Raw genomic sequence first — 12338 nt, 5'->3', positions numbered from 1 at the left:
TCAATACTTTGTAGAGCCACCTTTTGCGGCAATCACAGCTCCAAGTCGCTTTGGATAAGTCTCTATGAGCTTGCCACATCTTACCACTGGGATTTTTGCCCATTCCTCCTTGCAAAACTGCTCCAGCTCCTTCAAGTTGGATGTTTGCGCTTGAAACAGCAATCTTTAAGTCTGACCACAGATTTTCTATTGGATTGAGATCTGGGCCTTGACTAGGCCATTCCAACACATTTACATGTTTCCCCTTAAACCACTCAAGTGTTGCTTTAGCAGTGTGTTTGGGGTCATTGTCCTGCTGGAAGGTGAATCTCCGTCCTAGCCTCAAATCACACACAGAGTGGTACAGGTTTTGCTCAAGAATTCCCTGTATTTAGCACCATCCATCTTTCCCTCAACTCTGACCAATTTCCCAGTTCCGGCTGCTGAATAACATCCCCACCGCATGTTGCTGCCAACACCATGTTTCACTGTGGGGATGGTGTTCTTCGGGTGATGTGATGTGTTGGGTTTGCGTCAGACATAGCGTTTTCTTTGATGGCCGAAAAGTTAAATTTTAGTCTCATCAGACCAGAGCACCTTCCTCCATACATTTTGGGAGTCTCCCACATGCCTTTTCGCAAACTCACAACGTGCCTTTTTGTTTTTAGCTGAAAGTAATGGCTTTCTTCTGGCCACTCCGCCATAAAGCCCAACTCTATGGAGCGTACGGCTTATTGTCGTCCTATGTACAGATACTCCAGTCTCTGCTGTGGAACTCTGCAGCTCCTCCAGGGTTACCTTAGGTCTCTGTGCTGCCTCTCTGATTAATGCCCTCCTTGCCCAGTCCGTGAGTTTTGGTGGGCGGGCGTCTCTTGGCAGGTTTGCTGTTGTGCCATGTTCTCCCCATTTGGTTATGATAGATTTGATGGTGCTCCTGGGTATCATCAAAGATTTGGATATTTTTTTATAACCTAACCCTGACTTGTACTTCTCAACAACATTGTCCCTTACTTGTTTGGAGAGTTCCTTGGTCTTCATGGCAGTGTTTGGTTAGTGATGCCTATTGCTTAGGTGTTGCAGTCTTTGGGGCCTTTAAAAAATGGTGTGTATATGTAATGACAGATCATGTGACACTTAGATTGCACACAGGTGGACATCATTTCACTAATTATATGACGTCTGAAGGTAATTGGTTGCACCAAAGCTTTTTATGGGCTTCCTAACAAAGGGGGTGAATACATACGCACATGCCAATTTTCTGTTTTCTAGTACTAAACAATTATATATTTTTCCCATTTCACTTCACCAACTTAGACTATTGTGTTCTGATCATCACATAAAATTCAGATTCACAAAACATTGAACTTAAGGCTGTAATGTAACTAAATATGTAAAAAGTCAAGGGGGGTGAATACTTTTGCGCTGTATATCAAGCTGGCAGCTCAAGGGGAGTGCCCTTTCTGCTGCAACTTTCTCCCTATAGCTCAGGAGGCAGTTGATGAATAAAACTGAGCATGTGCGGCCTTCTCAGTAAGTAGAACTAAGAAAAAAAATAAAACAGCAGGTCGCACCATACAGATACATTTTATTGAATAACTTTGTAGCTATATTAATTTCATGTAATTACAAAATAATTCATATCAAGGTGCTGGTTTGAAAACTGTAGAATATTTTTCGTGGAACTACCCCTTTAAGCACTAACATCCACTAAACGATCCCCAAAGCCCTAATTCTCAGTCTAAAGGATTGCATTGCCCAAGTAGAGGGTTAGCTTACTCCTTCAGATAAAAAATGTGCCATTGGGCTAGGCAGGTGATTACTATCAGCCAATGAATTCAATATAGGCTTGTTTTCCTAAGGACTTCAAGACTGTTGCAGACTGTTAAGTGGGTGTTATTAAGTGACCTTATTGATGACTTGGGCTTGTCTTGAAAATGAAGCTTCTTCTTGGATCAGATAGGTTGTCCAGGTTTATAAAAACATGGCTTCTTTCTTAAAAAATAAAACAGCAAACATTTTGTCCACAGGTTGCCATAAATTTCAGACTTGACCCACACCTATCTCCAGAAGGGGTCCCCTGCGCATCTGCCTCCATTCACTTTAATTCCACTTCCAAAATTAGCCAGTATCCTTGGCTATTTTTGAAAGTGTTATTGATGTTTATGAGGAGAGCTGCACATTCGGGACCACCTCTTCATTCCCAGCCTGGCGTGATGGGACCTGGTTCTGAAGATAGGAGCGGGTCCCAGAAATCCTATCGATATGCTTAAATGTCCCAGATGGGAATACCCCTTTAAACACGTATTTTAAGTTTTCTTTAATTTTTATTTTCCTCTGTGAACTGCCCCAAAAAACCTCTTTAAAGCAGCTCCAGAATTTTGCAGTGGTTGACAATATACCCAATGTTAATCAAAGGTTGAGCTTTATGTAATAAAAAAGTGGGACTTCAAAAAAGATCCTCACCACATGTTGAACACCACTGTACATGGGTTTTTCAGTCATAAACCAATTCCAGACTAATATGGAACATATTTTTCTATCTGATTTAGGAACTGGAAAATTTTAAAAGAATACAGAAACAGTCTGCAAGCAATCAAAGTGCTACCGAGGTTCGCCTGAACAGAGCTATGGAGGAAGCAGATAAATACAAAATGGAACTCAATAAACTTAAACAAAGTAACAAGGTATTTTAATTGAATTTGTACTTTTGATTTCCGCACACATGATGGAAATTATTTTCTAGGTAGCATAACGTATTAGAACAATATCTTGACCCACACACCATTTATTAATGAAATAAACAATGCCGCCTTTGTGTTGTATTGATATATATATATATATACAGTGGAGGAAATAATTATTTGACCCCTCACTGATTTTGTAAGTTTGTCCAATGACAAAGAAATGAAAAGTCTCAGAACAGTATCATTTCAATGGTAGGTTTATTGTAACAGTGGCAGATATCACATCAAAAGGAAAATCGAAAAAATAACTTTAAATAAAAGATAGCAACTGATTTGCATTTCATTGAGTGAAATAAGTATTTGAACCCTCTAACAAACAAAGACTTAATACTTGGTGGAAAAACCCTTGTTTGCAAGCACAGAGGTCAAACGTTTCTTGTAATTGATGACCAAGTTTGCGCACATTTTAGGAGGAATGTTGGTCCACTCCTCTTTGCAGATCATCTCTAAATCCCTAAGGTTTCGAGGCTGTCTCTGTGCAACTCTGAGCTTGAGCTCCCTCCATAGGTTTTCGATTGGATTAAGGTCCGGAGACTGACTAGGCCACTCCATGACCTTAATGTGCTTCTTCTTGAGCCACTCCTTTGTTGCCTTTGCTGTATGTTTTGGGTCATTGGCGTGCTGGAACACCCATCCACGACCCATTTTCAGTTTCCTGGCAGAGGGAAGGAGGTTGTCGCTCAGGATTTCACGATACATGGCTCCGTCCATTTTCCCGTTAATGCGAATAAGTTGTCCTGTGCCCTTAGCAGAAAAACACCCCCAAAGCAAAATGTTTCCACCCCCATGCTTGACGGTGGGGACGGTGTTTTGGGGGTCATAGGCAGCATTTTTCTTCCTCCAAACACAGCGAGTTGAGTTAATGCCAAAGAGCTCTATTTTGGTCTCATCAGACCACAGCACCTTCTCCCAGTCACTCTCTGAATCATTCAGGTGTTCATTGGCAAACTTCAGACGGGCCTGCACATGTGCCTTCCTGAGCAGGGGGACCTTGCGAGCCATGCAGGATTTTAATCCATTGCGGTGTAATGTGTTTCCAATGGTTTTCTTGGTGACTGTGGTCCCTGCTAATTTGAGGTCATTAACTAACTCCTCCCGTGTAGTTCTAGGATGCTTTTTCACCTTTCTCAGAACCATTGACACCCCACGAGGTGAGATCTTGCGTGGAGCCCCAGAGCGAGGTCGATTGATGGTCATTTTGTGCTCCTTCCATTTTCGAACAATCGCACCAACAGTTGTCACCTTCTCTCCCAGCTTCTTGCTAATGGTTTTGTAGCCCATTCCAGCCTTGTGCAGGTCTACAATTTTGTCTCTGACATCCTTGGACAGCTCTTTGGTCTTTCCCATGTTGGAGAGTTTGGAGTCTGCTTGATTGATTGATTCTGTGGACAGGTGTCTTTTATACAGGTGACTAGTTAAGACAGGTGTCCTTAATGAGGGTGACTAATTGAGTAGAAGTGTCTAACCACTCTGTGGGAGCCAGAACTCTTAATGGTTGGTAGGGGTTCAAATACTTATTTCACTCAATGAAATGCAAATCAGTTGCTATCTTTTATTTAAAGTTATTTTTTCGATTTTCCTTTTGATGTGCTATCTGCCACTGTTACAATAAACCTACCATTGAAATGATACTGTTCTGAGACTTTTCATTTCTTTGTCATTGGACAAACTTACAAAATCAGTGAGGGGTCAAATAATTATTTCCTCCACTGTATATATATATATATAAATTAGTGAGGAACAGAAGTATTTGAACACCCTGCAATTTTGCAAGTTCTCCCACTTAGAGATCATGGAGGGGTCTGAAATTCAAATTGTAGGTGCATTCCCACTCTGAGAGACAGAATTTTTTTTTTTAATTCAGGAAATCACATTGTATGATTTTTAAAGAATGTATTTGTCTTGCACTGCTGAACATAAGTATTTGAACACCTGAGAAAATCAGTATTAATATTTGGTACAAAAGCCTTTGTTTGCAATTACAGAGGTCAAACGTTTCCTGTAGTTCTTGACCAGGTTTGCACACACTGCAACAGGGATTCTGGCCCACTCCTCCACACAGATCTCCTCTAGATCTGGGCAACACTGAGTTTCAGCTCCCTCCAAAGATGTTCTATTGGATTTAGGTCTGGAGACTGGCTAGGCCACTTCAGAACCTTGATATGCTTCTTACGGAGCCACTCTTTGGTTATCCTGGCTGTGTGCTTCAGGTCGTTGTCATGTTGGAAGACGCAACCACAACCCATCTTCAATGGTCTGACTGAGAGAAGGAGGTTGTTGCTCAAAATCTCACAATAAATGTCCCTATTCATCCGCTCCTTAATACAGTGCAGTCGTCCTGTTCCCTTCGCAGAAAAGCACCCCCAAAGCATGATTTTACCACCCCCATGCTTCACAGTAGGGATGGTGTTCTTGGGATGCAACTCATACTTCTTTTCCTCCAAACACGACGAGTGAAGTTTAGACCAAAAAGTTCTACTTTGTTCTCATCTGACCACATGACTTTCTCCCATGCCTCCTCTGGATCATCCAGATGGTCATTGGCAAACTTCAGACGGGCCTGAACATGTGATGACTTGAGCAGGGGAACCTTCCGTGCAATGCATGATTTCAAACCATGATGGTGTAGTGTTCTACCGACAGTGACCTTTGAAACTGTGGTTCCAGCTCTCTTCATGTCATTGACCAGCACCTCCCTTGTAGTTCTGGGCTGATTCCTCACCTTTCTTATCAGTGATACCCCACGAGGTGAGATCTTGCATGGAGCCCCAGTCCGAGGGAGACTGACAGTCGTCTTTAGCCTCTTCCATTTTCTAATAATTGCTCCAACAGTTGATCTGTTTTCACCAAGCTACTTGGCAATTGCCCTGTAGCCCTTTCCAGCCTTGTAGAGGTCCACAATTTTGTCTCTGGTGTCTTTTCACAGCTCTGTGGTCTTGCCCATGGTAGTAGTTGGCGTCTGACTGATTGTGGGGTGGACAGGTGTCTTTAAAGAGCTCAGACAGGTGCTACTAAGTTAGATGAATGAATGAGTGGAGTAGAGGTGGACTTTTTAAAGGCACAGTAACAGGTCTTTGAGAGCCAGACTTCTTGCAGTTTCTCAGGTGTTCAAATTCTTATGTCCAGCAGCGCAAGACAAATAAATTCTTTAAAAATAATCATACAATGTCTCTCAGAGTGGGAATGCACCTACAATGTGAATTTCAGACCCCTCAATGATTTCTAAATGGGAGAACTTGCAAAATCGCAGGGTGTTCAAATACTTATTTTCCTCACTGTATTGGAAACCAGAAAATTAAAATTTGCGGTTTTGTTATATACCTCTAATATACAAATTACATCCAAAGACTAAAAAAGTACAGCACACAGTTTATGCACGGCACTACACAATATGTTGTCATTAAAGAAGTACATAGTCCTACTTACAGCTGAGAAGTGGATGCAACTTAAAGGAACCTGTCACGTTGAACATGGTATCTGAGCTGCAGGCAGCATGTTATAGAGCAGGAGGAGCTGAGCAGATTGATGTATAGTTTTATGGGAAATGATTCAGTAAAACTTGTATTTCATTCATTTAAATTACTGCTCATTCTGGGCTGTGAAGTCTAGGAGACGGTCCTATCAGTGACTGACATCTGTCTCCGTATACACAGTCATAGAGGGAAGGCTGTCAGTCACTGATGGGACCGTCTCCTAGACTTCACAGCCCAGAATGAACAGAAATTTAAATGAATGATATACGGGTTATACTGAATCATTTCACACAACACTATATATTAATGTGCTCAGCTTCTCCTGCTCTATAACATGCTGCTTGTGGATTATTTAGCATTTTCATGGTGACAGGTTCATGCAAACACTAGGTAGCTCAGGAGAGCAGGACGAACCTACCTTTTGTGGAGCTTTTATCAGCAATGTGAATATGAAGTTTTATTCTGCCGGGCACAGCTCCTGCAAGTGTATTGGTGGCCGAGCTTCACTTTGAAGTGCTCTCTGCATTGAGCTGCTTAGGAGCCCCTCCCCTCAGAGTGACTGGTTGGATGCTACAGCCGCCACTTAAAGCCGAAGGGAGGAGCTGAAGTAGCTGAACGCAGAGAGCACTTCACAGTGAAGCACCACCTCCAGGACACTTGCAGGAGCAGAATCTGGCATCATAAATGTTCTTCGGATGTGGCCTGGGTTTTTACTGAATGCACTAGATGTTAGAAGTAGGGATGTCCCGATACCGATACCAGTATCGGGACAGATACCGGACATTTGCACGAGTACATGTACTCGTGCAAATGTCCCCGATACCACTGCCGATACCTGTGCACCGCTTCTAAATGTGTCTGTGTCCGTCCGCGGCATGCCCCTGCATCTCGCACAGCAAAAACAGCTTCTTCTTGCTCCCAGTCTCCGCCCCTCGCCCTGATTACCAGCGGCCTCCGCTATCCCCGGCTCCACGTATGTTTAAGACTCCGCCCACAGCCATCCGACGTGACCAGTTCTGCATGTGGTGTTGGAAAGAGACTTTTCCCGCTGCTGCTCTGATTCACACTTTCCGCAGCGGCTTCCACCGTCCCCGGCTCCTCCCCCCATGTTCCCGATGACTCCACCCACAGACATCTGATCTCCGAATCGGAGCACAGGAGCAAGCCAGCCGCGGGAAAAGCCTCTCCAGAGTCCAGACACCCTCCGGCCTCCTCAAACAGAGTTCGCCTGCCAGTAGTTTTAAAAGTTATAGGAACCGACCCTAGTAAGTGTATAAAGCTTAGTTAGAAGATTTTAACCAGCCCAAGTGGTCACAGACAGAAAGAAATAAAGGTGTTGTGTCTGTCTTCTATGGCCCTGGTCCTTCCCTTCCTGCCTGCAAGCTGCACATTGATCTCTAAAAGCAGGCATTAGGGCAAGAAGAAATATACATTACTGTATGATGGCCACAAGACTATTATACTGAGGAGGGAGGGGCTTCAAAATTTTTGTCCTGACTCCTTACAGTAGCGTCTCCTTGTGGCTGCCCCCATACAGTATAGTCTCCTTGTGGCTGCCCCCATACAGTATAACGTCTCCTTGTGGCTGTCCCCATACAGGAAGAAAGAAGGGAGACAGCACGTTTTTCACTGCGCCAGCCGTCTCCCCATAGAGCCGATTGGCAGGGGTGCCAGGTGTCGGACCACTGCAGATCTGAGGGTAGATCATCAATAGAAAAAGGCCGGTGAACCACTGTAGATTTATATTGTACTTTGGAATATCTGGAGAGTACAAATTGACATACTTAAATGAACTATTGATTTTATAAAACTGGGGAAATGTTAAGAGAGGTTCCCATAGCCTCTTATTTTTGGTAGGTACTGTGGCAACTGATTGATTTTGTGGGTCCAGCATAAACTTTTATCACAGAGGGAACCACTCAGTAAATGCTCATCTGCCTTAGAAAGAAGCATCATATTTTGTTCATTTAAAGGGGTTGTCCCATCTTGCAGTCTCCGCTGATATTTTAAAGAAGCACACTGGGATTGTTTTGTCTATGACGTGCAGGATAGGCCGAGGCTCTTGTCTATGACTGGTATATACCTGGTTTATTTGATGTCTAACTTGTGGGTTGTCAGCCATCTTGCTTCCTTCTCCCCTCAGATATGGTTTTCCTAATGAATCCTACATTTCCCAACATGCCTGGCTTTGCAGAGACAGAGGGGGCAGAGTCTCACCACACTGTGTAATGGCAGCCATTAGAGCAAGCAATCAGACTTGAGATCACATGACCAGGGTGCCCTAATGAAAAGGTTCAAAATGTATGGATGCAACAAATTACAAAGCTAGAATAATGGTGGCGAGTCAGTAATATATGTAAAATAAAAAAAAAACAGAGTGCTTCCGTATCTGCTGGAGTTACAGAAGTAGAATAGCTTGTTCTGCCATGTTCTTTGCATCGCTCCCCTTCACTACAATGATAATTACAGTACTGGAGCACTGGCCCGCTCTGCTGTTTCTGTAAGCTCGGCCACCTCGGTGTGGCAAAGGCAAGATGGGACTACCCCTTTTACATTAGTGTCTGTGTAATACAAGGATTCCAGTAGCCCTCCGGTGCAAAAGTGACTCCCTGGCCCAGATCGGGGTCCTGACCAGGGACAATCCTCTCCATGACCTTTTTATAGACCCTTATACGGTAGGATTTATCCAAACTGCTTTAGGCCTGATTATCCTTTAGTCTTAAAAGCATTATAGAGAACACTTTCTGATTCTGTACTAGGATACCGCTCACCAAGAGAGGAAAAGAGTTGAAGAACTGAAACTTGAAAATAAGAAGCTGGAGAAGCAGAAAGCAGAGTTGATGGCTGGATTTAGAAAACAGCTCAAGCTCATTGATATTTTAAAAAGACAAAAGGTATGCAATGAGAAACCACACGGAATAGAAAGCAAACATATTGTGGTCATATATACATTCATTCCGTGTCGCAGCCCTTAAATGTGGCCACAATACGGCGGTCTGAAACTGGCCGTTATGTCCGTAATCTCTGTTAATTGTTCTTTACATACAACTTACAATTCTTAAAAAAACAAAACAAAGGAGAAATACTCAACTTTCCCAGGTCCTCCTCCGGTCTTGGGCTTAGGCTACTTTCACACTAGCGTTCGGGTGTCCGCTCGTGAGCTCCGTTTGAAGGGGCTCACGAGCGGCCCTGAACGCATCCGTCCAGCCCTAATGCATTCTCAGTGGAGGCGGATCCACTGAGAATGCATCCGCCTGCCAGCGTTCAGCCTCCGCTCCGCTCAGTGAGCGGACACCTGAACGCTGCTTGCAGCGTTCGGGTGTCCGCCTGGCCGTGCGGAGGCGAGCGGATCCGTCCAGACTTATAATGGAAGTCAATGGGGACGGATCCGCTTGAAGATGACACTATATGGCTCAATCTTCAAGCGGATCCGTTCCCCATTGACTTTCAATGTAAAGTCTGAACGGATCCGCTCAGGCTACTTTCAGACTTAGAAAATATTCTAAGTTATAATGCAGACGGATCCGTTCTGAACGGATGCAAACGTCTGCATTATCGGAGCGGATCCGTCTGATGAAACATCAGACGGATCCGCTCCGAACGCTAGTGTGAAAGTAGCCTTATTCTGTCCAGGGTATAGAGCCATAGTGGTGGTCACTCTCACATTCTTATGGGGGGATGGGTACACATGAATGAAAGGATTGTGATTCCATACATGTAAACATGCTATCCACAATGTATCATTTTCTATGGGGGCATTGAGCCACATATATTATAAAATGTATGCTGACCACCTCCCGCCTCTAGAAATGTACTGTACATTATGTGGGCCCTGAAATACTTACAATGACCTATTTGTCACAGTCCAGTCAGAAGCGTCACAGATTTATTTGGAGAGTTTTATTTGATATGGTTAGCCATTGATTTCCCCCGGAGACCTTTTAAAGCTAAGTAACACCTGCCAGAAATTGGTTTGAAAAAGTCAAGTCCTGTAAAATTTCAGGTGCATTCTGTATGTACTGCCGTCGTCCACTAAAAATATCTTTTACAGACCAGTTGGACCAAGAGGCGTCTTGCTCTCCTAACAAATTCCCAGAGGTCTTGGAAACTTTAAATAACTTTGGTTTTATGCTACTCTATGGCCTGGAATGAATTGAGTTGTAAACTGCATTTTACACAGTATTTTACAGCTCTGCTACTTGTCTGTTTGGTTCATATGAACAAAGGCAGAATTGAGCATTAATAGATGATGGCTTCGGAAAAAAAAATCCCAGACTAAAAAAAAAAGGTTAACCGCTGTCAAACATTTTTTTATTTTGCAGGCCATAAGCCTTGTGTTCAGTTTATCTATTCTATTTTATTGAGTGATATTATGTAAGGTTATTTATCTAATGTTCTCCTTTACTGTCTACAGATGCACATTGAATCAGCCAAGATGCTGTCCTTTACAGAAGAAGAGTTCATGAAGGCACTAGAGTGGGGCGTCTCCTAGACTTGAATTTATATACATATGTGTGAATTGTACATAACATACTTGTTTGATTTTGTAAAGTATTTTATATTAGATGTTGCACACAGTAGTACAGTGTTTCTGTCTTTTAGGCTACATTTACACAGCCGTATATGTTTTGCGGTCTGCAAAAACAACGGATGGCGTCCGTATGGCATCCCTTTTTTTTATTTTTTGCAGATCCATTGTAACAATGCCTATGCTTGTCCCATTGAGATAAATGGGTCCTCATCCTATCCTCAAACAAAAAACAAAAACAAAATACGTTCATGTGAATGTAGCCTAATATTGATTTTATAGTAATGCCACCACTGAATAAAACAAAAGGACCTGTTGTCTGTGCCGTGTCTTTACAAGGGTCAGTTTCCAGTTTTGCCGTTGTTTTAAAGGGGGTTTTAAAGAGTAAAACTGTAATTGTGTTCAAGGGGTTTTCCAAGATTTTTTTTAACTGATGACCTATACTTTGAATAGGTCATTATTAACTGATCGATGGGGGTCTGACACCTGGGACCCCCCCCCCACTGATGAGCTATTTGAGAAGGCACCGGCATGGGCAGTAGAGCTGTAGACATCTTTCAGCTTACCAAGCACAGTGCCATATATTGTACAGTGGCTCTGCTTGGATTGAAGTGAATGGGGCTGAGCTGCTCCTAGGCCATGTGACCAACGAACCTGGTGTCACATGGCCTAGGCGGGACTGCAGTTGCCGGTGCCTTCTCAAACAACTGATCGGCAGGGGTCCCAGGTGTTGGACCCCACCAATCAGATACTGATGACCTATACAGAGGATAGATCTCCAGTCAAAAAAATCTCTGAAAACCCCTTTAAGATTCAACAGGAAAATGGCACCTCTAACTGAGTCCTACCAGTTTTTAAAATCCTTCTTGACTTCTGTGCAGAGAAGTAATTGGTGTACTGATGGTAGGTGATAAATGTCTGATCACTGCACAGCTGTCACAGCCCCTTCACAGTGAGGAGGAGCTTAAATGGAGCTGCCGATCCAGTCTGTAAGACTACCAATGAGAAGCAGAGTAGAGTGCTTGGCCATCTCATTCACATATACCTGAATTTCCGTATGGATTTCTGTGTGTTTCTGCAGCATATCAGATTAGATGCTGTTTTGCCGCAGATCACACCCATCCATTGAAAAGGGTGAAATCTGCAGCTAAATATGCTGACATGCTGCAGATTTGGAAATACACAATGGAGGTCAATTTCCGCATGGCAATAATCTGCAAAGTATACATGAGATTTGTGTAATCTTATCATTGCATCTGATGCCGGCAGACATGCTCCTCTGCAGCGCAGCCGGTTGCTAGGGAGATGGCTGGGTCTCCCTGTGCGGGAGAGCCGGCCAATCAGGGTCGCGCTCATGTCACTGGTCACATGACCAGGAAACATGGCCTATTTAAACAGGTAACCTGCTGACCAAGGGTTGCCGGTGAATGGTTGTACTTTCCTCACTATCGATTTCACTACTAATGTTTTGGAGTTGGATCTCTGACATCTGACCTTGATTTCTGGATTGTTTCTCCTGGTTTGACCTCGGCTTGGTTTTGGATCTGCTTTTACCTGACCTTTACTTGACCACTCATTTTATTTTTTTACCTGGCCTTGGTATTGTATTACTCT

At 43.4% G+C, this 12338-nt stretch overlaps 1 protein-coding gene across 2 annotated transcripts in view; it reads left to right on the top strand.

Annotated features, from left to right (window-relative positions):
* TEX9 (testis expressed 9) overlaps positions 1-10782 on the top strand; it is a 44188-nt gene extending 33406 nt beyond the window's left edge. For both annotated transcript variants that reach the window (XM_040413910.1, XM_040413911.1), the window contains 3 exons: positions 2529-2663; positions 8956-9090; positions 10611-10782. In XM_040413910.1, coding sequence (XP_040269844.1) covers positions 2529-2663; positions 8956-9090; positions 10611-10688 — 348 coding nt within the window. In that variant the 3' untranslated portion in view covers positions 10689-10782. The remainder of the gene's footprint in view (positions 1-2528; positions 2664-8955; positions 9091-10610) is intronic.
* The last annotated feature ends 1556 nt before the right edge of the window (positions 10783-12338 follow it).

Source organism: Bufo bufo, chromosome 1 (assembly GCF_905171765.1).
Source record: "Bufo bufo chromosome 1, aBufBuf1.1, whole genome shotgun sequence".
In the NCBI taxonomy this organism is placed as follows: domain Eukaryota; kingdom Metazoa; phylum Chordata; class Amphibia; order Anura; family Bufonidae; genus Bufo; species Bufo bufo.
The sequence above is the reverse complement of the archived record's forward strand: the minus strand, read 5'-3'. Positions and strand labels throughout refer to the sequence as shown.